Source organism: Staurois parvus, unplaced genomic scaffold (genome assembly GCF_062004578.1).
Source record: "Staurois parvus isolate SC_StPar_1 unplaced genomic scaffold, SC_StPar_1.0 ptg000286l, whole genome shotgun sequence".
NCBI classification, from domain to species: Eukaryota; Metazoa; Chordata; class Amphibia; order Anura; family Ranidae; genus Staurois; species Staurois parvus.
The window spans coordinates 1,305,741-1,331,194 of NW_028318082.1; the positions used below are offsets into that span (position 1 = coordinate 1,305,741).

The 25,454-nt window shown below is 42.6% G+C and overlaps 1 protein-coding gene across 2 annotated transcripts in view; it reads left to right on the forward strand.

Annotated features, from left to right (window-relative positions):
- The first annotated feature begins 9,041 nt into the window (after positions 1–9,041).
- The window catches only part of SLC6A7 (solute carrier family 6 member 7), a 140,456-nt gene continuing 124,043 nt past the window's right edge, over positions 9,042–25,454 (forward strand). The window contains exon 1 of one of the 2 annotated variants that reach the window (XM_089682133.1): positions 9,042–9,740. In XM_089682133.1, coding sequence (XP_089538259.1) covers positions 9,708–9,740 — 33 coding nt within the window. In that variant the 5' untranslated portion in view covers positions 9,042–9,707. The remainder of the gene's footprint in view (positions 9,741–25,454) is intronic. The other variant, XM_089682132.1, reaches the window with a different exon arrangement.

Below are 25,454 nucleotides of genomic sequence, written 5' to 3' on the forward strand. Positions count from 1 at the left end.
GTATCATGTTGTGCTGCTAAGTAATTTGTATGGAATTTGTTAACTGCTTATGTGCCGCCCTATTGCAGAAATACTGCTACAGGGCGGCACGGGTGCGCAAAATCACGCATATATAGGTGATTTTGCAATTCCAGCCATTCGCGGCCTCGGCTGTCAATCACCAGGTGATTCCTCGCCGACACCCGGTGATTGCCAAGTATTACCAACAGGGGAGAGACCTGTATATAAACAATACAGATCTCTCACCTGTCAGATCCTGCACACTGCTTTGTATGGCTCTGCATAGCAGTGTGCTTACAGTGAAGAACACAAAGATCACATAGGGACACAGCACACAGTTAACCCTTTGATCGCCCCTCATGTTAACCCCTTCCTGTCCAGTGACATTAGTAGTGTCAGTGCTTTTTATTAGCACTGATCACTGTATTAGTGTCACTGGGGATGTCAGTGGCAGTTAGTCAGTTCCCACCCAGTGTCAGAATGCCGCTATAAGTCGCTGATTGCTGCCATTACATTGACATGTTTAATAGCAAATAGTTCTCCTTTTGTTTATAGCGCAAAAAAATTAAAAACCGCACAGGCGATCAAATACCACCGAAAGAAAGCTGTATTTGTGGGGAAAAAGGACATAAATTTAATTTGGGTGCAGAGTTGCATGACTGCGCAATTGTCAGTTAAAGTAACGCAGCGCGTATCGCAAAAGATAGCCTGGTCAGGAGGGGGGGGGGGGGGGTAAATCATCTGGAGGGTAAGTGGTTAATGACACCAAGAAAAGTAATAAAATAGATCACCCACAGCCAGCAGCAATAGACCCCCAGCAGCAATAGATCCCCCACCAACACTGTACCCCGGCAACAAAACACCATCCCAGCAACAATAGATTACCCCCAGCAATAATGGACCCCAGGAACAAAATACCACAGCAGGCCCCCAGCAGCAACAACAGATCCCCGCCCGCAACCCGCGTCAATAGACTCTCCAGCAGCCAGCAATAGACCCCTCCCTCAACAGTAGACCCCCAACGGCAACAATAGGCCCCCCACCGGTAACATGAGACCTCCCCAGCAAAAACAGACCACCATGCAAAAATAGATCACCTCCAGTGACAATAAATCCCCCAGCAGCCAGCATCAATAGACTTTCCAGCACACCCCAGCATCCATTGCCATTATATACATTCAATGCTGGAGGTGCCAGAGCTAAATTCCCCCATGTTCCTGCTGAAAAAATCCCTGTGTATTAGTGATTGCAGAGTAGCATCAGTAAGTGTCTGTTATATCTGCCTAGAGTTCAATTCTAACTTTTAGGATTTAGCGGAAGGTTAAGTATGAGTGATGGCTTAAGAGACGAAGGGTTAGGTGGTGTGCAGGGTCACTGTGTTTTTAGGCTTGTTTGTGACACTCTTGTAGAGAACTACCTAGTTCTGGATTCTCATGTAGTATGAATTATATCGGTCCACTTGCAAGTTTTAAAAAAATATACACAGACATAGTTGTAGAAGATTGTTTGGGTAAAAAATATAGACTTTTAATGAGCAACTCTAAAGTGAAATTGATCACCAGACTTCTTTGCTTTTTAGTAACAATTGCACTCATTTTACAATTATTCTGAGTTTTATACCAGCCAGTGAACTGTGAGTAGGACTGCAGCCTCTGGTCATAAGATTCTATGCCAGGGATCTCCAAACTTTCTACACAAGGGGCCAGTTTACTCCCCTCAGATTTTGGGGGGCTGGACTGTGGCCATTGGGAGAAGAAAAGTTCCCGATGTCAGCAGGAAAAAACAATGCTCTATCTAAGGTGTCAGTGGGAAGAATTGTACCCCATCGTTGGTGTCAGTGGGAGGAACTGTGCCCATCCTTGGTGTGAGTAGAAGGAGTTGTGCCCCATCACTAGTGTCAATGAGAGGAGTTGTGCCCTGTCATTGGTGCCAGTGAGAATTGTGCCCCATAATTGGTGTCATTGGGAGGAATTGTACCCCATCCTTGGTGTGCGTAGAAGGAGTTGTGCCCAATTACTAGTGTCAATGAGAGGAGTTGTGCCCTGTCATTGGTGCCAGTAAGAAGAATTGTGCCCCATCATTGGTGTCATTGGTAGGAATTGTGCCCCATCCTTGGTGTAAGCTGAAGGAGTTTTGCCTCATCACTAGTGTCAATGAGAGGAGTTGTACCCTGTCGTTGGTGCCAGTGGGAGGAATTGTGCCCCATCATTGGTGTCATTGGGAGGAATTGTGCTCAATCCTTGGTGTGAGTAGGAGTTGTGCCCCATCACTGCTGTCAATGAGAGGAGTTGTGCCCTGTTGATGGTGCCAGTGGGAAGAATTGTGCCCCATCATTGGTGTCATTGGGTCCAACTGTTGTTGTTATTGGGAGGAATTGTGCCCTGTCATTGGTGTCAGTGGGAGTTGTGCCCCATCATTGGTGTCATTGGGTTCAATTGTTGTTGTCATAGGGGAGGAATTGTGCCCCTTCACTGGTCTCAGTGAGGGGTGAATATGCCCCATTGTTGGTATCAGTGGATGACATAGTGCCCAAGGGCTGGATAAAAGCAAGAAAAGGGCTGCCCCGGGCTGCAGTTTGGAGACCACTGTTCTAAGCAATGTAACTGAGAAATACAGAGGTTAGAACTTAGCACTGAAGTTGTGTACCCATTGGGTAGATTTCTGGCCATTGCCTGTACGTGCACCATTAAGGAGATTTTCGCTTGCTTGGCAGCCGGTGACGTCACTGGTGCATGCACTCTGAAGGAATAGCATAGCCACACGGCTCAGTGCCACGGCCATGTCTCCTGCGTGCATGCGCAGGAGTGACGTCATCGTGGCTCAAGCCCGGGAACCCAGAAGGAAGACCGGCAGAAGATGGAAGCCTCTGCAGCAGTGACATCGCAGTACTGGAGGACTTGGTTTTTAGGTACGTTTTTCATAATGTGCTAGTATGCAATGCATACTAACACATTATGCCTTTACCTTTAACTTTTTTTCCACAAAGTTTACTACCACTTTAAGGAACCAATCAGATGTGCATCAGTGCTCAAGTGCTAACAGTGACAGAGAGATGAGCTCATTAGTTGCCTTACTTTGTCCAATCACAGGCCAGGGGAGGGACAAGCCCTGTGAGTGTTACTAAACTGCAGCAGATTGTGCTGTGTTGCAGAGCTGTGTAAATCTCAGCATTGGATGTATAGAAATACAAATCCTTTGGCTGTTAAAACGGTTCACTTTTAAGACAATCTCTGTATTTAGCTTATTAAACCTGGACTCCGGGAAAGCTAAAAGTCCTCCCTTGCCGTGGGTCTGAGCCTGCACTGCCAGGGGTAAATGCGTATTTATATCTAAGGGGACCAGGAAAAGGAATTTTACTTACCCGACCTTCCACTTCCCTGTGATGCTAGAGCCATCACTGCAGCCTGTTTTCTCCTGTACCCCAGTAGTCGAAGGTCCTTTACGGACCATAGCCCTGCATTGGATGTAAGGATGCACTTATGAAGTGGAGGGGAGCACCATCTACTGGGGAAGCAAAGGATCAGGTAACCACTTGCCCTCCAGAAGATCTGATTCCTGGTTTTTCCTGGTTATTTATATTTTTCCATGTTGGAATATTGTAATAAAAGGCTGCCTTGGTCAATAACTCCCATTTAAGGTGTAATTTCTTTACTACTGCAATACATTGAAAAATAGCAGTGTGGTTGAGGTTAATTTCTGCCCAGCCATTTATACACTGCAATGTACTAAACACCCTTGGGTGGCCAGTCCTTCCTTAATGGCTAATATTAAAGGTACAGTGTAGAGAACAGATTCAAGCACCTCTGTACTATGTGGCTGCTATGATGACCAATCACTGTATTCACAAATGAAAACACACATTTCTTCATTTCCAAAAAAATCATGGCAAAAATGAGGTCACCCCAATAAGTGGTGTTTTCATACTGTCCTGGCATATTTACTGAATATATTTTATAACAGAAAGTAAGGCTCAATTCACACTGGGCTGGCGTTTTTTCAAACATTTTTCAGGCGTCTTTGAGTGTTTTTTTGAGCAGATTTGCTAATATTATAGGCATTTTTTCAAGCGTTTTTGTTGTGGCCAATAGAAATAGAAATAGAAATAGCTGCTGTTTGAGCTGAAAACACCTGAAAAAACGCTTGAAGAAAATGCTCATTCCCACTGTTCATGTATTTTCCATTCAAGTCTATGGGGACAAAACGCCCAGATCTGCCTGAAAAGTAGCACAAGTACTTTTCTGAGCGTTTAGCTATAGGCAACTAAACGCTCATATGTGAACAAGGGCCATAGAAATGAATTGGATTTTGCTTGTTGAGCGTTTCTGAGCGTCAAGCTGAAAAATACCCTAATGTGAATGGAGCCTAAGGGAAAAGCCATTGGCTTTTTTCCCCTATGCATAGTAAAAAAAAGGCAGCAGTTACAACCAAAGGAAAGCTTGGTCTCTCTGAAACAAAAAATATGCATGATGATGAGTTAGGCCTCTTTCACATGAACGTTCTGATTGGGTCCACCCATTTTTCAGGTGGACACGATCGGAAACCTCCATTCTCCTCTATGGAGCGGCGGGTGCAAACGGATATGCGTCCGTTTACACCCATGAGCATCCAATTCGATCCAACCCACAAATAAGGGACAAATGGGGATCAAATTCCCCTTCCGTCCATTGGATCAGGTCGGGTGGAAATGGACAGGCGGTCCGTTTTCATCCGACTGCCCATTGAGGAAAGCGAGCTGCTCTGTGTCCGCTCTGCAGCAGCGGAGTGGACACAGACCTGTCATCCACTTGCTTAGCGAGGATGAGTGGAGAGATCCCTCACTGAGCAAGCGGATCCGTTAAACAAGTCCTGTCCATGTGAAAGGACCCTAATTGTCATTCAAACTATCACAGCACTGAAAGCTGAAAAATGGCTCGGTAATGATGGGATATTACAGACTGGTACATAAATTAGAGATAAATTAGGGAGTGATGGTCAGGCATTGGGTTAAGCTGGCCCCATATGAACTAGTCTCAGTGCAGATATATCTTATTGTTTTACGCAAAAATATATTTATTTATTTTTAAAGGAATACAGAACTGTTTTTTTTTTTTATTTAGTAAAAACCTGGAGTTCAGCCTTAATGTAGGCTTGTAACCATCCATTTTCCTATCACACATGTTCCTGGAAAAGGCCCGGATACAGGGTGCTACAGCAACCACCAGCTGGAGACTGGATCATAAATGCAACAGTATAGATATTTGCCAGCACACCTCAAATCTCCAAAAGTCCAAACGTTTTTTATTGAAGTATGATCAAACAAGAGAGTGCAAGGTTTCGGAGTCATGCAGGACCCCTTCATCAGGCCTGTGATGTGATCATACTTCAATAAAAGAACATTTGGACTCGACTTGGAGATCCGTGGTGTGCTGGCAAATATCTACATTTTTAATGTGGGCTTGCACCCAGGGGCGGACTGACCATTTGGAAACTCAGGCACTGCCTGAGGGCCCGGGGTCAGCAGGGGGCCCCATGAGATGCCCCTGGTACCTTTTTCATAGGCTTTATTGAGTTCGGGCAAGGACACGGGGCCCCATGATCCCCTATTGCCCGGGGGCCCCATGAGTTGTCAGTCCGCCCCTGCTTGCACCCTATTAAAGAGACCTTGTCACCAACTTAATAAGGGGTTGGTTAAAAGCAAAAAATGCTTGTGTCCAGCAGTAGTCTCCGGGCTTTGGGTGTCTACACAAGGGAGGCTTTATATGTAAATTTTATACAGTACATAAAATGCATATATACATATGCACAAGGCTTGACAAATTTGCTTTGCATTTAGAAGCCAGCTAAAAAAGTTAGAAGCTAATTTTTTTTTAGCGTAGTGTTGGTTGTCAGCACTTGGGACTTCACATGATGCGATTTGCCATGCGACAATCACAGCAAAACCGCACCACGTTTTAGGTGCCATTGGAAATAATGGCACCTGAACCTGCATTTTGTGATCACAGTGATTCTGCTTCAATTCCAAAATGCCAAGGTGTGAATGGAGCCACCCTGGTTCACACATATGCGATTCTGGATTCGTTTTAAAACAGATTCACATGATAGGCTAGATATTTTGTGTTCCTATTCAGGTGGTTCACACAGATGCCATCCTCATGCATTGTGTTTTGAGTGCCATTATGAAAAGGGTCCTGTGCGAGTTTGTAATGGTGCGTTCCAGACAAGTGACATATTGAAGTAAGTGCTCACATAGGATTGCTATTGACATTGAAGTCTAAGGGAGGCGTTTTTGCATTGAAGTCTATGGGAGGTGTTTCCCCACTGAAGTCTATAGGAGGTGTTTTTGCATTGAAGTCTATGGGAGGCGTTTTCTCATTGAAGTCAATGGAAGACGTTTTTGCATTGAAGTCTATGGAAGGCTTTTTCCCATTTGAAGTCAATGGGAGGAAATAAGAGAAATAGATGCTCCCAACACAGGGTGGTTATTGTGGGTGCATGACCAAAGTCCTATAGTGCCTCATCCTAACATTGACTAAATGGAGATATGACAAAAACCATGGACTTTATAGTCACTGCAACAACTTGTTAAAACATTCAACACTTTATTAACCACGTACAAGTATACAAATGCTTACAGAATATTAATGTCACATATAAAAGGATCAATGCTGATACAAATACTATCGGAGAACCCCAAACATCATACGTGTGCCATGTCTTGGCAATATTTAAGTGGGGTAGTCTTGATGTATTGATGATAATAGCTCAACATGCTTTGTGATTTTATCGCTTCTTCAGGAGATATGTGATTTCTAGATAAATGAAATAAAAGACAGTGATGAACACGAACATGTCTTACATAAGATTTGTACAACATAAACATAACCATACATTACGAAATTTAACAATAAGCACAAATAAGTACAAATAGTCTAAATACATACATTTCCACAGGGATAGCGGTGGGAAACGCCTGACAAAACCTGCCAGAGGCCAACCAATGAGGAAATCCCAGCAGGACAGAAGAAGCAGGCAGTGTGCCCTATAGTGGTGTTTGGTATACAAACATACATTAGTAAAAGGGCATAAAGCCTGGCTATCTGATAGAAATAACATATATAGGGGCAATATGGTGCTATATTAATCTATATATGCTAATTACAGAATTTTTTGGAGGACACTGGTGTCCCCTAAATTTTGTAGGTATGCATTACTACATTTCCATTGGTGACATAGTACTCACCTACCCACTGGGTAAAAATAATCAGGCCAATAAATATTCCCCTAGTGACATACACCATCACTCAGCCTGGGTTCACATATATGCGGTGCGGCATATCGCATGTGATTCGCACAGGAACCGCACCACATTCCTGTGCAAATCACATGCGATTTGTGTGCGGTGCGATTGGAGCCATACATTTTGTATGGCTCTAATTACACCAAAAACACGCAGGATCCTTTTTTTGGTCTGCACTATTATTATTATTATACAGGATTTATATAGCGCCAACAGTTTGCTAAGCGCTTTACAATATAAGGGGAGACAATACAGCAACAATACAGTTCAATACAAGAGGGTTAGGAGGGCCCTGCTCCTTGGAGCTTACAATCTAGGAGCTAGAATCAGATTGCATGGGTATTCACAACTATGCGATCTGATTCTGCACATCGCACCGCATTTTGCGAACCGCTTTCGGGATGTTGTAAACATACACACCCGCAGGGGTTCGCATGAACGGTTTGCGATTCTTTTTTTTTTTTATTATATTATATCTTTTATTAAATTATATTTTTCAAAATACAATACAAAACAGTCATATATTCTTATTACATCATACAGATACACATTATCCCCATTCTCTCCCAAAGAACAGGGTGCGATTCTGATGCGGTGCGGAATTCGCACTGAAGATGCTGCAAATTCCGCACCGCATCAGTGTGAACCAGAGCTCAATCTGGGAAAACCAGTGTCATGCATGATAGTCTGTAAAAGAAGGTAATAGGACAGATAACGACCAATAAACAACCCCCCAGTTTCTCATGGGAAATTACTGGCTCAATAGGTAAAAAGTGATTAGCAAAGAGCATAAGCTGCTCAAATAACCCCCCGATAATGGGCAGGCTACTATACTGTGCTCCTTCCAGAATGGGGCATGTATGGCATACCTGGGCTTTCCTGTATAGTAGACTGCGAGCAGCCAGCTTCTTTATAAAAGAATCAATAACCTCTTAGGTAAACACCGGTAGGTAACACAAATAAGTGTCCCATTGTACATTTGTCATGCCTACTGTACCTACTTACTGGTAAGGGTTGTGTGAACCCAGGCACCAGGATGCAATTTCTAGTCGCCATGGCGACCTGGCACCTGGGATTTGTCAATCCCTGTATATGCATATATAATCTTATGAAACTATTGCAACTCCCTTGTCATTAGCCTTTCTTTACACAGGCTATTCCCTCTTCAGTCTGTGATGATTGCGGATTCATCCACCACCACTGCTAAGCTCATCCACCTTACCAGCCATTGATTTTCTGCCATCCGTCTCTGCCTATCTCTCCACTGACTTCTCACCCGTCAAATAAAATTCACAACATTAACATTAACATACAATACCATCCACAACGCTGCTCGGAGCTGCATCACCAACCTCATCTAAAAATATCATCAGACTGTTCTCTTCACTCCTCCCAAGACTGCTGGTCTCTAGCCCCCTCATCACCTCTTCCTATGCTCGCCTCCAGGATTCTTCAGAGCTTCTCCCATCCTCCGGAACTCCCTGCCCTAATCTGTCCGGTTATCTCTTACTCTGTCCACTTTTAGGCGATCCCTGAAAACTCATTTCTTCAAAGAAGCCTGCTCAGCCGCCACCGACTGAACTTTTAAATTCACCCCATCAACCTTTCGCATCGCCTTGACCTTCCTGTTCAGATTGTAAGCTCTCACAAGCAGGATCCTCCCAACCCTGTTTTATTGAATTGTATCGTAACTGCACTGTCTCTATTTATTTTGAAAAGCTCTGCACAAACTCTGCACTATATAAATCCTGTATAATAATTTGTTGATTTCCGGCGACGGGATTTCTTTAACCATTCAAAAGTCACTTTTCATTGATCTGGCTCGAGTAAACTGAAATCTGGTTGGTTATTCTACCTTGCACCACCACTGCTAGACTCATCTACTTTACCAGCCATTCAGTCTCTGCCTATCTCTCTACTGACTTCTCACCCATCAAATAATCTCAGAGCTGCTTTATTTATAAAAAGACCACTACTGCTATATTTCTGTGTCCAATAAAATACAAAATATAAGACAACCTAATATTTTTATGTCGCAAAAAATGATTCTGTTGCACCAAAGGCTTGATGGCCAATGTTGTCTCTCCCTGCGAAGCGATTTCCATAGCACTGGAATCTGAATGAACCTGTGAGAAATCCATGTTCATGCAGTGCTTGTTACCATCAATGTTCATGTGTTTATTCAGACCCCCTACTCGGAAATCCTTGCTCCAATCTGTCTGCTTTTGCTCATCTCTTAAGAGGGGTTAACAGTGAAAAGACTCATCCCCATTCTGTGCCAATCACCTGAGTGTGAGAGATACAGAGAGAGAGAGAAAGAGGGAGAGCCGGCGAGCAAGAACATCTCTCCAGCAAGCTGGCCTCATCTCCCAGCTGTGGGCACAGAATCTGACGGAGCGAAACGGAGACGGGGAAAGCCCCGAGCAACAGGATGAAGCGCTACCAAGAACATCATCTGCAGCAGGTAGGCAACAGGCTTCTTGTGACTACAGACAGAAGCCTAGAAGGACTCCGTATTCCTATAATTCCATTCACTCCTCAGTCTACCAAACACGGTTTTCCTAGGATTCTCAATAGGATACGGCAGGCAGGAACCTGTTGTACAGAGGAATGCAATTCTTTAGCATAGGAGATAAAAGAATGGCTTTATAATGAATGAAATTACTATCTACAGAAAGCAGAGGGAGTCATGTAATTGAATTCATTGGAAAGTTGGTCCAGGGGCAGACATTATGGTGGAGGAAAAGAGAAAGAAACACAAATGTTGTTCTTTGGTATAGTCAGAGTGTGTCCTGTTTGTACCTTTGTATCTTTGCTTTGTGCTTTTTTTTTCTGTATGCTTGCTAGAGCGGAGATACAAGTGGTTCTTGATGTGTGTAGGAAAAAACAAATGATTTTCTCAGTATGGGGGACTTCTTCTGGATTAACCCCTTCCATGCATGAAAGAGTATAATGTCTATAAAGTCACTGATATTTGGCCTTTACATTTTATATATATATATATATATATATATATATATATATATATATAAATATATGTCTTAGATTGTAAGCATCAAGGAGCAGGACCCTCCTAACCCTCTTGTATTGAACTGCATTGTTGCTGTATTGTCTGTATTATCTCCCTATATATTGTAAAGCGCTGAGCAAACTGTTGGCGCTATTTAAATCCTGTATAATATATATATATATATATATATATATATATATAAATATATATACATATATATATACAGTCTGTGTGTGTGTATATATATATATATATATATATATATATATATAGTCTGTGTGTATATATATATATATAGTCTGTGTGTATATATATATATATATATATATATATATATATATATATATATATGTTTCCCATGCAATATAGTAATATAAAAGTGTATCCTAAAAAAGTCTATAAAGAACAAATAGGCTGTGTCAGAAGCATAATTAAAGCCAACTTCACACCTATGTGTCGCGGTAACGCACACATGTTTTAACATGTACCACAATGCACATCACCATGGCATTATTCATTTTGAATGGCAACCTAAAACACAAAAGCAACACATCTCCAATGCACCTGAGTTGTAGTGCACCACATCCGCTGGCAATGCATTACCCTATGTTTTGGCATGTTGCGTCAGAACAAAAAACGGTACTTGTCCAGTTTTATGTGTGTTGTGGTGCTTTGACTGTCCATTCACATAACTGGGCTGCCTTAATGCTATGCGCATTAATAGAATGGCTAGGTAAGAAGGGGGCCTAGAGCAAGGCCATAGATGGATCAGATCTCGGCCAATTCAGCAGAGACCGGACGAGATTCGATCCATCTATGGGCAGGCTGGTTGTATAAAAGTCAATCCATCAATCTACTTAGGTACAACCAGCCTGTCGGATTTTTTGTATGCGATTACTGCCAGCAGATATAGCTGATAGCAGCAATCATTGTGTGCTGCCGGCCAGGAAGGCAATGCATTACCCTACGATATGGCGTGCTGTATCAGAAAAAAAGGTACTCGTCCAATTTTATGTGTGTTATGGTGCATTGACAGTCCATTCACACAACTAGGCTGCCTTAACGCTATGCACGTTGCTTCATGGCATTACAACACCACAATAGAATGACTAGGTAAGAAGGGAGCCTAAAGTAAGGCCATAGATGGATTGAATCTCGGCCAATTCAGCAGAGACCGGCCGAGACTCGATCCATCTATAAGCAGGCTGGTTGTATAAAGGTCAATCCATCAATCTACTTAGGTACAACCAGCCTGTCGGAGTTTTTGTATGCAATTACTGCCGGCAGCTATAGCCACTAGCCGTAATTATTGTGTGCTGCCGGCCGGGAAGGCTCCCTGCAGGCACAATAGAATAGGCAGAAGACTGTGTTGATGGGGGCATGCAGCAATTTTCCATGGTGGAAGGAAAGAAAATCACATCATCTATGGTTTGCCTAAGGCAATTGACTTAATTAACTGGCATTGGGCAACTAACACTAATAATTTAGTGAAAAAAGATGAGTCTGAACAGTATGAATCTAAACAGTGTCGTTGTTCTCCTCCCTGAAACGTGTGCTCTGTTTTGCTCAGCAAAATTCCCACCTGAAAACCATCTGTCAAAATTTAAACACAAGTCATCTGTTAGACTACAGTCATTTTTAGTAGCACAATCATGCCACTAAGTCCCCGGTCACACCGATCCGACTTTGAAACTGCGACTTCGTGTGACCAGTGAGGTCACACGATTTTAAAGTCAGATGTCATTCCGACTTGCGGTGCGACTTGCAAGACATCTGCGGCTTGCAAGACACAGATGTCTTTGCAAGTCGCTCCTGAAGTAGTGTATTCACTACTTTAGAAATCGGTGTGGCTCCAACCAAGTCGAAATCGCACTGATAAGACTGCTTTAACTGCGGACAACAGCGCGTGACTTGCCATGCGATTTGAAGCTCACATGGCATGGCAAATCACATGACAAGTCTCATGCAGTGTGACTGGGCTGTAAAGCTGCTCGTTGCTGCAAGCAATTATATGCTACATAAGTGGAACAATGGGATCCCTATAGTGTAAGTTACACAAGTAGCATGTAGCCAATGGTAGTGATTAATCATTCACATTGGGGGCACTGTGCAATCCATGTGTGCATAATTCTAGCCCACTGCCAAACTGTTAAACGTTTTAAGCCTGCTTTCACACTGAGGAGCTTTTAAAGCGTTGTTGCATTAAGAAAAGCTCCTGAAAAGCTCAAGAAAAATGCTTCCCTATTTATGTGAATGTATATCTATGTATGTTTTCACACTGAGGTGTTGCACTTGCGGTGCGGTGTAAAAACCCCTGCTTGCAGCATCTTTGGGGCATATTTGGTGAGTTAAAAAAAACGCCCCAAAACACCTCTTCCTGTTAAAATCAATGGAAAACGCTGGAAAAACACATGAAAAGCTCCTCAAAAATGCCTCTAAGAAGCATTTTTGGTGCAGCTTTTAAGTCACGTCATTTAAAAAGCGCTCAGAAAGCGCGGTAAAAACGCCTATGCATTTTTGCTGTGTTTTTGCAGCGGATCAGTGTGAAAGTAGCCTAAAAACTCCTGCTTGCAGCATCTTTAGGACATGTTTGGTGAGTTAAAAAAAAGCCCCAAAAAGTCTCTTCCCATTGAAATCAATGAAAAACGCCTGAAAAATGCATCTGGGAAGCTTTTTTGGAGCAGTTTTTAAGTCACGTGTCCTTTAAAAATGCTCAGAAAGCACAGCAAAAGCACAGTACAAATGCCTATGCGTGCTGCGTCAGTGTGAAAGTATCCTAAAACAGGAGGCTGGATGGTGACTCTTCTCTGTCTGAACAATCTGCAGACTGCAACAAATGCTTTTGAGCCCTGGTTCACACTGATGCGGTGTGGCACATCGCCCAGGAACCGCATGGCATTCCTGTGCAAATCACATGCGATTTCTCTGCGGTGCAATTTGAGCCATACATTTTGTATGGCTTAAATCACACCGCATCCGCACCAAAATAGTGCAGGACCCTTTTTTTGTCTGCACCAGTATCGGATTACATGGATGTTCACACCCACGCGATTCGATTCTGCACATCGCACCATGTTTTGTGAACCAATTTTGGCCGTTGTTAACTGAAAATACACACCCCCAGCAGTTCGCTTGAATGGGGTGTGATTATAATGCAGTGCGGAAATCGCAGAGATACCGGTGCGAATTCCGCACCGCATCAGTGTGAACCAGGGCTCAAGGTGGAACAACATTATTTCCAGTCCCCTTCCTACATACCTAAACTATCCATACTCAGCACTCCACTGCATAATTGTTTCCACTCACATTCACCTTAGGGCTTGTTTACACTTGCCTCAAAATGCTAATTCGTAACAAACGCACATATAGGGTTTTTGCGCATTAATAGGTGTGTTTGACTCACGTTTAACGTGCATTAAAAACACTCCCCAAGTGCCCTATGTTTATTTTTAGAGTGTTAAAATTGCACCACAAATGCAATAATAAACAGTAATGTTATTACCGCACTGCAACCACACCGCAACTGAGCTGCAAACACCTGCCAGTGCGTTTGCAGAGCATTACCATAGACTTGAATGGGAGGCATTGAAGGGCTTCAAACTACTTCAGAGTTGACATGAGGCATCAATTTTGCAGTGAAGCGATGCTAACGCTTCATGTTTTGATAATGTGTACAGCTAGGGTTTCCACTTCATCCCATTTCAAGGGTTGCTTACCTCTCCTTCAGATATTCTGCAGGAATTTACTGTGTATTATACTTCTTTTTATGAGCACTTAGAGTCAGTCCCTGATGCTGTGCCTTCAGAGGTATTAGCGTGGGTTTTGTTGCCCACCCTTTCCCCTGAGGATAGGGAGAGCCTTGAGGCCCCTAAATCATCATTAGAAATTGAGGCTGCTATCCATTCCTTCCCAAGTAACAAGACTCCAGGCCCGGATGGCCTTCCGGGGGAATGGTATAAACACCATGGTCCTGAATTGGCTACCAAACGTAGAGATTTAATTACCGTATGCCTGGACTAGGGCGCTTTACCACCCTCAATGTACCAAGCTCATGTAGTCCTGCTCCCAAAGCCAGGTAAAGATATTAGATACTGTGCGTCTTATAGGCCCATCTCTCTCCTTAACTACGATCTCAAAATCCTTGCTAAGATTCTGGTGGCTAGGCTAATGAAGGTCCTCCCACCTCTGATTGACATAGACCAGGGGTGGGCAACTGTGGCCCTCCAGCTGTTGGTGAACTACAAGTCCCATCATGCCTCTGCCTTTGGGAGTCATGCTTGTAACTGTCAGCTTTGCAAGGTCTCATGGGACTTGTAGTTCTACAACAGCTGGAGGGCCACAGTTGCCCACCCCTGACATAGACCAAACAGGCTTCATGCCTGGCAAATCTACCGATATCAAACTGCGTAGAGTATTTACTCACTTACAACTCCCCAGAGAGGGTCCCACTACCAGAGTCTTGGTTTCACTGGATATAGAAAAAGCTTTTGATTCGGTTGGCTGGCATTACCTGGACCTGGTTCTGGAAAGGTTCGGATTTGATCCATCCTTCCACAGATGGTTCCATGTACTATATAAAGCTTCAGTGGCCTGTATTAGGTTCAGGGGAGCTTTGTCCTTTCCTTTCCCTGTTCAGCATGGGACGAGGCAAGGGTGCCCCCTGTCCCCTGCCCTGTTTGCATTGGCTATGGAACCTTTGGTGGCAGCCTTGAGACAGGCCGATAATGTGATTGGTATTACGGTTGGATCAATCACTAAAAAATTAGCTCTGTATGCTGATGATCTGTTATTATTTCTTAATGATCCGTGTCCATTTCTCTCTGTTGCTCTGAACATCCTGTTTTCATTTGCCAAAATTTCTGGCTTACGCACTAACTGGGAAAAGTCTCAGGTTCTTCCTATAGACCCTGAAGCACGGGGGGAGGGGAGCGGACCCAGCTCATCTGTTAAAATGGGTATCTTCGATGCACTATTTAGGCATCGTTATTTCAAATAGGACATGTGACTATTGCTCTCTAAATTTACACCCGCTAGTCCAGACCATTAGGCATAGGTTGAAAGCATGGTATAATCTTCCATTAAATGTAATTGGCATGATCAATATGATCGAATGAAAGTGCTTCCAGTGGCTTTATATGTGCTTAGATACTCCCCAGTATGGATACCAAAACATTTTTTCAATCAATTACATTCCCTTATTGGTTCCTTCCTTTGGCAGTCCCGTCCACCTAAATTTAGCAAACTAATTCTTCGTAGGCCATGGACCCCAGGTGGCTTGGCATGTCCAGATTTCTATATGCATTTTTTAGGTGCTCTACCCACTCATGCCCATAATTGGCTAATTTCTGATGACACCAACTCCTCAGTTGTTCTTGAGGCGGCCTATGCTGGCTCTTATGAGATGCTCAGGAATTAATTATATTGGGGTGTGCGGGCTGTATTTCCACCTCTGCCTCCTCTAATGCGAGCGGTTGTCAGGGCCTGGTTTACGGACATGCCCTGGGCCGCCTCGGCCTCTGCATTCTGGTCTCCACATACACCCCTGTGGTAAAATCCCAGCCTGCCTGAATTTGAGGCTTGCCCGTATCCTAAGGTGTGGGCCTCAAGAGGTATTAAATATTTAGAGAACATATGTGATAGGGGCACGCTACTCATTTTTGATAGCTTGAACCTCAAATATGAACTTTCCAACTGCCACTTTTTCTGGTTTCTCCAGCACCGCCATGCCTTCCGCACACAATTTGGAAAGGAACCAATTCATCTGATGACAGATGATCTGCAGTTTCTCCTTCGCAATCAGTCCCTTAAAAAGCCATTGTCATCTATCTATAAGGCCATGCTACCTACAATTCATGTGGGCCTACACTCTCTCCAGATGAAGTGGTGGACAGAAATTGGCGAGTTTGATGGGGAGGACTGGGAAGATGCCTGGGATTACCCTTTTACACAACTAGTGGCTACCAGAAACAAATTAATACAGTTTAAGATCTTACATATGTCATACTTAACACCAGCCAGGCTCCATAGCATTTTTCCTGGAACAGCATCTGACTGCTGGCACTGTGGTTTGGCCACAGCAGATTTCTATCACATTTTTTGGCACTGTTCCCACATCTCCACCTTCTGGAGGGATGTTACAGAATTTATTCACTTTTTGACTACCATCTCTATTCCTCAGATGGTGCATGTGTGCATCTTGGGTCTAGTCAATTCATTGGCACATACTAGGGCGGTTAGGACACTTCTTGGTCTATTACTTTTCTATGCCAGAAAGGCCATTGTGTTGCCATGGAGAAGGGTGCAGGAGTTGGTGAATTCTCCGGTGACCTATTACAAGTTGACGTATATATCTAGGGGATGTCCGAGGAAATTTAATAAAATTTGGGATGTATGGTTAGAATCCTCCTCAATGATGGCAGCTGATTTCTGGTAATTGAACTAACTGTAGTCAAGTTGTTTCCCATTCTCTCTTTTCCCCTTGTGGCCCTTTTTCCCGTTGTGTCTATGGTCTGCTCCCCAGGGAGTTCAGCGGGGATTTTTAGGGTCCCCACTATCAACTTTCCTTTTCACCTCCTGTGTATGCTGAGACCTATAATTCCTTCCAAGTAATACAGAGCTAAGGTTATTAGCTGGTGAGAGTGAGCTGTTGTTCTGTTGTTCTGTTGTTATTTTTTATGTTGTATTTATTGTTTTCTAATCTGAGCCGGGGAATGCCCAGAGGCTCTGTTTTGTACTGATTTATTTTTGTAAAAAAAAAAACTTGACCACCAGAACAGTTTAACCCCTTCATGACCAGGCCGTTTTTTGCTATTTAGCACTGTGCTACTTTAAATGGTAATTGTTCGGTCATGCAATGCTGTACCCAAATGAAATAAAAAAAAAAAATTCACACAAATAGAGCTTTCTTTTGGTGGTATTTAATCTCCAATGGGTTTTTTGTTTTTATTTTATATATTAAAATTAAAAAAAAAAAAACAACATATTGTACTTTCTTCTCTAAAACATATCCAATTTAAAAAATCTTATTTCTTTATAAATTTAGACCAAAATGTATTTTGCTATATGTCTTTGATAAAAAAAATCCCAAAAAGTGTATATGGTTTGTGTTAAAGTTGTAGCATCAACAAACTACAGTATATACAGTATACTAGAATTTATATATATAATTTTTTAAAACTAGTAATGGCAGTGACCAGCGACTTATAGGGGATTGTGATAGTGCGGTGGGCAATCAGACACTAACTGATGCTGGCTGGGAGGTACACTAACAGACTTAGGCTGGCCATACATTATACAGTTTTCTTGTACCATATTCCTTTAGATTTTCCAAAACCATATAGTATGCGGTCAAACCTAAACACTTTTAATTTGTATGAAAATCAGGCAGGCCCTTGCAGTACATAGTTGAAGGTAAATCTAAAGGAAGTTGAACAAGTAAACTGTGTAATGTATGGCCAACTTAACTGACATCACCAGTGACAGTAATACAATGATCAGTGATAATACTATAACTGTCACTGAACTATAGGCACGGGCTGGGCAGGGGTTAACATTTTGGGGTAATCAAGGGGTTAAGTGTGTGCCTAACAAATGTTTAATATGTGCTGCTTTTTACTAAATATCTTTTTACTAAATACAGAGCCCTGTGTGTTTGTTAACACAGGGATCTGGGCTGTGATTGGACACAGCCAATCAGCAGGTCTCAGCCATAAATCAATTGCTGACAAAATCCTGCTGTGTGTGTAGGGAAGGGGGGGGGGGCGCTCGTGCACCCTATAAAGCAAAAGACACTGCCGATGTTCAGGTACGTGATTGTGCCTTTATGAACTTAACCTGTGGGCTGGCAGTCAGCAAGTGGTTAAAAAGTACACAAGCCCTGTGCACAAGGATACAAACTCATCCAGATCCTGCCTCTGTCTCCCTTGGTGTGATCACAGCATTTTCTAGTTGCAATGTGATGACATGCTTCATTGTTAAGACTTAGTCACAGGACTTTAGTCACATTTTAAAAAAGATCAGTATCATTTCATTCTGAAGAGTAGGACTTCTTTATTATTGTGGTATGAAGGGATTGATGTATGTTTTTCACTGGGGTGATTGTTTGTTTATTGGTTTATTGAGTATATGTTATGTTTTTAACATTAGTGAACATTGACCTTAATTTTTGTTTGGATACTTTACGAATAGGCCTGGCAGTGAAAGGGTTAAACACTAGGCTTTTGCATGAGATACCTTTCCATCTGTGCTGTGTATCATCAGAATTCTTAATAATACCAGAAATTCTTTATAGAACACCATGGAATGAGGCAAAATGACATGAAAGATGTGTTGGGTTAGAAGCTTATCATAGAGTGTCCTGGCCAGTTTAAGCTTCTAGATAGGAAATCATCTGGTCCATGTCTCTCGGAGAGAAATGTGGGTTTCCTGAGACAGACTATCTGGCTTCTAGATGTCAGCTGTGCTCCATGTTCTGCATCAGACAGTGGGAGCATAATTGTCAGTAAAACACAAGATACAAGTGGTGGAAATGAGGTTGCTAAGCAGAGCAGCTGGGCATACTTTCTTTATACTTTCTTTATAGTGTGAGGAGTGTCACAGTTCAGCATTGTCTTCCAGCAGAGCTGCTGTTCCCTTGCCTCATTATGAAATGACTCAAGGGAACAGCAGTGTACTACAACCTGCAGGAGGGAGCTGGGAATCAAACAGCTCCATGCCAGTTACCTGACTTGGTTTTGTTTCCTGGAATAAGGTGGTGATTGATGAGCTTCATGTTGCACTCTTTCCACTTTCGAGAGAGAGATAGAGGTCTCTAAAGACCACTTTACTTGTTACTATTGTGCCAAACAATATGGAGGATCTCATGGTGGAGATTTGGAATTCCACTGAAACCTCCTACAACAGTGGTTCCCAACCTTCCTAATGCCGTGACCCTTTAATACAGTTCCTCATGTTGTGGTGACCCCCAACCATAAAATTATTTACCCAGTAATTATAATTCATGAGTGTCGTTTTACCTCCAATACTGCTGCTTTCAACAGAGTAGCTGCTTTTAACAGAGTAGCTGCTTTCAACACAGCAGCTGCTTTCTACACAGTAGCTGCTCTTTACACATCGGAAATATGTGTTTTCTGATGGTCTTAGGGGACCCCTGTGAAAGGGTCGTTCGACCCCCAAAGGGGTCGCGACCCACAGGTTGAGAACCACTGTTCTACAAGGTGAGGTTTCGATATGTCCTTCTCAGGCCCACTTAAAGATATGGCCAGCATGTGGCCTTCTAGCTGTTGAAGAACTGTGAGTACTGCCAAGACCTGTATAATTCCCACTTACAACTTGCTGGGTTTTGTATTTTCCCAGCCATTGCAGACTTTTAGGTTCATGAGCCTTAGACTGTTGAACAAGGGAAACCATAGATGAATTGATTTTCTTTCCTTCCACTGCAGGTGGAAGGAAAGAAAATTGCTTGATTCCCCATCAACTCAGTGTTGATTGGGCAATGCCTCCTGCACCGCTATTATGTTTTTCTGAGGGGGGGGTTTGGTGCAGGGAGCCTTCCCAGTCGGAAGAATACAATGATTACTGCTAGCGGCTATAGCTGCTGGCAGTAATCGTGTGTAGAAAAATCTAGCAGGCTGGTTGTACCCAAGTCAATCATTGGATCAACTTGAGTATAATCAGCCTGCCCATACATAGATCAAAATTTGGCCAGTCCCTGCGGAACTGGCCGAATTTTTGATCCTTGTATGGCTTGCATAAATGTGTGCTTAGACCGTTAAATCTAGATAAAAACTGGCAAAATTCTCCTCCCACCTTTTGTATTGCCTTGTGCACACATCAGCTGCTGCACAGCCATATAGATGCTGCTGGCAATCACACCTGCCCAACCTCCCTATTTGTCACATTTGTAATGCCCATCCCCCTCATACATCTGTAGCACCAACCTGTCTCCTCCTGATCCTTCTCAGCTCATTAACAACCACTGCCGAGACTAATGCTGACCTATGATGTACCCAACTGACCCCCCCCCCCACCAACACACTGACAATAATCCACACCAACATAGACGTGGCAACCCCCCCACTCAGGGCTGACAGCCACTTGTAAATCTCACATTTTATATCACAGTATTCATACTGTAGTGGACTGTGATAGACAGTCCACGTTTTATTACATGATCAGTAAAATGACAATGTGTCAGTTATTGATTCACAGTACCAACAAACGCTTAATTCTGTTTTTAGATAGCGTGTAACAAATTTTCTATCATGTAAAGTATGATACTAATATCAACTAATGGAAACACAACTAAAAACGTAAAGTTCTCCTGTGGGTGATCTGTTGATGAATGGTCCATCATCTCCTTTTAAAAATAGCACTGTTTTGAATGAATATCACAGATTTTGTTACATACCCTTTAAGCACCTGTACCTAAAACGGCACACTTTTGCTAGTCATGTACAATTGTAATCATTCTCTGCACACCAGATAAGCTTTCAAAAAGCCTGAGGAATTACTGTACTTCCTGCTAAAATGAGACATTTTTTGCAGGACAACTTTTCCTGGGCCCACATAGTTTGGAGGGTTCAGGAGGGTTGCTACCCATCCAGCTTTCTTTCAGACTGTCCAGTCATTTCCATGTTTTTCTAAACTTTATCAATGCATATACTCTTTAACCTGGTTCACACTGAGTGTATATTGATTGGTTTGTGTGAAAGTTATAGTGTCTACAAACTATAGAATATATATTGGAATATTTATTTTTTATACTACTAATGGCATTGATCAGCGACTTATAATGGGGCTGCAATAGTGCGGCAGGCAATCTGACACTAACCGATGCTGAGAGGAACTGACTAACTGCCACTGACATCTACAATGACACTAATACAGTGATTAGTGATAAAACTACACTGTCACTGTTGTAATGACATTGGCTGGGAAGGGATTAACATCTAGGGTGATCAAGGGGTTAAATGTGTGCCTAACTATGTGTAATGTGTGTATTATGTGCTTTTACTAAAAGATTTCTTAGTTTCTCATCCCTGCATGAGAAACAGAAGTATCATTCCCTCTGTACAGAGCCCTGTGGTGATTGTCAACATAGGGCTCTGGGCCATGATTGCAAACAGCCCATCGGCAGGACCCGGCCATAAATCATTGGGCAGGACCTGCTGACAGACTCCCGCTGTGTACAATTATTATATTATTATACAGGATTTATATAGCGCCAACAGTTTGCTCAGCGTTTTACAATATAACGGGAGGCAATACAGCAACAATACAGTTCAATACAAGAGGGTTAGGAGGGCCCTGCTCCTTGGAGCTTACAATCTAAGAAGGAGGGGCTAGTGGTGCAAAAGGTAATAACTGTGGGGGATGGACTAGTAGGAAGAATAGAAGATTCCATTATTAGCTGAAGGCCGGATAGGCTTCCCTGAAGAGATAGGTTTTCAGAGATCACCTAAAAGTGAGCAGAGTAGGCGATAGTCTGATAAATTGGGGTAGAGCGTTCCAGAGGATGGGGGAGGCTCTGGAGAAGTCCTGGAGATGAGCATGGGAGGAGGAGACAAGGGAGCTAGAGAGTAGGTGGTTGTGGGAGGAGCGGAGAGTATGATTTGGGTGATATTTGGAGACAAGATTGGTGATGTAATTTGGGGCAGAGTTTTAAATGGGTTTATATGTTATTGTTAATGTTTTGAATTGTATTCACTGGACAATGGGAAGCCAGTGGGGGGATTGGTAGAGAGGGGTGGCAGATACAGAATGGTTAGTAAGGTGGATGAGTCTGGCAGCAGCATTCATGATAGACTGAAGAGAGGATAGCCTGCGATGAGGTAGGCCAATGAGGAGGGAGAGGCCAATAGTCAAGGCGAGAGATAACAAGGGAGTGAATAAGTTGCTTAGCAGTTTCAGAAGTTAAGAACAGGCATATCTTGGAGATGTTGCGGAGGTAAAGTCTACATGATTTGAACAGCAATTGGATTTGGGGCTGAAAGGACAGATGGGAGTCTAGGATTACACCTAGTACCCTGGCATGAGGGGAGAGACTGATGGTTGTATTATTGATCTTGATGGAGAAGTCAGGGGAGGGGGCACGGGCTGGAAGAAATAGTATGAGCTCAATTTTGGAAAGATTGAGTTTGAGGAAGCGGAGTGACATCCATGTCGCTTAGTAGGTTAGCAATGCGAGAGGAGACTGAAGGGGTGAGGTGAGGGGTAGAAAGATAGATTTGTGTGTCATCAGCATAGAGATGGTACTTAAAGCCATGGGAGTTTATCAAGTGACCAAGGGAGGAGGTGTAGATGGAGAAGAAAAGGGGTCCAAGGACAGAACCTTGAGGGACCCCTACAGAAAGAGGGAGTGGAGAGGAGGAGACAGAGTTAAAGGTAATGCTGAAGGAGAGCTGAGATAGGTAGGAGGAGAACCAGGAGAGAGCAGAGTCTCGGAGGCCAATAGAGTGGAGTTTTTTGAGGAGGAGGGGATGGTCAAGACTATCAAAAGCCATAGAGAGGTCAAGTAGTAAGAATACGAAGTAGTGGCCATTGGTTTTAGCAGTTAGTAGATCATTAGTGAGTTTTAGTAGGGCAGTTTCAGTGGAGTGTAGTAAGCGAAAGCCAGACTGTAAAGGTTTAAGAAGGTTGTTGTCAGTGAGGTGGGAGCTCAGGCGATTGTAGACTAAGTGTTCTAAGAGTTTAGAGGAAAACAGGAGTAGGGAGATGGGTCTTAAGTTGTTCAGGTTGGTGGGGTCCAGGGAGGGCTTTTTAAGTATGGGAGTGATGTGCGCATGCTTTAAAGGGGTGGGGAAGGCACCGTTAGAGAGGGAGAGATTGAAGATGTGAGTGAGGGGGCATAGGATGGAAGAAGAGGGTGACCGTAGTAGTTGTGAGGGGACAGGATCCAGGGGGCAGGTAGTGAGATGGGCTTCTGAGAAAACCTTAGTGACCTCTTCAGTAGTAGTAAGGTCAAAAGAGGAAAGTGTTGAGGGAGGTTTAGTATAAGGTATGCTAAGTGGGATAGATGTCTGTGCAGTGGAGATGCCCCTACGAATTGCATCAATCTTGTTTTTGAAATGATTTGCAATCTTGTAAGCAGTGAGTGAGTTACTGGGTGGAGGTGGAGAAAGTAGAGAGTTAAAAGTAGAGAAGAAACGATGAGGGCTGGATGACAAGCTATTGATGAGAGTGACAAAGAAGGCTTGTTTGGCAGAATGGAGGAAGGAATTGTATGTTAAGAAAGCAGATTTATATGTAAAATGTGCAATTTATGTGTACAGTCACAGAGGGTGTCGGCAAGGGGTGCACATGCGCGTGTTCTAAACCAGGAATCAGGCAGTGACATACCAGTACATCGCTTTGCCTTCACAGGATGCCCGTCTGCAGTACATTGTGGGAAGGCAGTCCAAAAGTGGTTAATACACACACCCACAAAAATACCCTGTACAGATGCTATTATTTTAAACAACATGATTCCATAAAGGAGCCACTGTCAATTAAAAGGAACAAGGTGAAGTGGGGGTGGGGGGGAAGGGGTCCTGATTACAGAACCACAATAAACCTCAGCACAGACCATAATTCAAATACCAACATTTTATTGGCCTTTTCTTGTGCAAGTTGAAATAGCAACTTGAAAAAGGTAAAAATACAGCAAGCAGTTTTTGTTTTTGCTTTTTTCTTATGTTTTTTGTGTGTTAAATTGATGATTATGTGTCTTTAGGCATGTAAAAAAAGGGGTGGTAAATGTCTTTGTTTACATAATAGATTCATTTCACACCCTATTTTTTTTTAACCACTTGCTCTCCTGAGGATTCCCCCCGCCCCTTCCTGACCAGGCCTTTTTTTGCTATTTGACGCTGCACTATTTCAACTGGTAATTGCGTGGTCATGCAATGCTGTACCCAAAACGAAATTTACGTCCTTTTTTTCACACAAATAGAGCTTTCTTTTGGTGGTGTTTGATCACCTGTGCGCTTTTTATTTTTTGCGCTCTAAACAAAAAATTTTGAAAAAAAAATATATATTTTTTACTTTTGGCTATAAAAAATATACAGTAAACTCAAAGTTAGTCATAAATTTAGGCCAAAATGTATTCTGCTACATGTTTTTGGTAAAAAAAATCCCAATAAGTGTATATTGATTGCTTTCTGTGAAAGCTATAGTGTCTACAAACTATGGTATAGATACTGCAATTTACGTCATTTTTTGCTACACAGCGCTGCACTAATTTAACTGACTATTGCACAGTCATACAATACTGTACATAACTGAAAGTTTATGTCCTTTTTTCACATAAATAGAGCTTTCTTTCAGTGGTATTTGATCACCTGTGCATTTTTAATTTTTCGTGCTATAAACTATTTTCCTGGTATAACCACTCAAAGTCCAGTGATGTACCAGTACGTCGCTGGTCCTTGTTGGGTGTATATGCTATGTTCTTTTTTTTATGCAGCCTGTGGGCTGAATGAAAAAATGAGAAGAAATCTCTGCCAGAAAAAGTGTGTGGTATGCCCACCATTAGAATATATATTAGATATCAAGATGTCTCCCTGTAGCGCAACGCGTAGGGGAGGGGCTTGATGACATCATGATGCTCTCGATGCACCAATCCACCCACAGTGCCATATCAGATGAGTGGAACCTATCTTTGATTGCCTGTATATGAACATTGCTGGATTTTATGCACAATATATCTGGTGTGATTAAGCACCTTTATTATGTGAGTGGCCACTTTTTATGTTTTAATAAAATAGAGTTTTTGAAAGGATAAAGCACTATTCTGTTTTATATTTTTTCACCATATATGATGAGTGAAGGAGAGACTAAGGAGACTGGTGATCTGTGGAAGATTCCATTACCAGGATACATCGGTTGTTGTATGTCCACTTCAAGGGACACATGCATTTTTTGACCTAACTTTATTTGTGGTCAAAAACTCCAGGTGAGGGCACATCTAGTGTTTGTTTTTGGTGGAGGAATAAATGAAATGACGAGATGAAATATGAAGTTCAAGTTGAAGAAATGACTATTTGAGACTTTTTGATTTTATGATTTATATTCATTATTTTGTATTGATTCATGTTCACACTATTGTTTGGTTTTATTAATAAGTGAGCTAAGAAGCGCAGCACTGTTTATTGTTCATAAGGTTTGAATTTGGGTTGGCGGCGATAAATT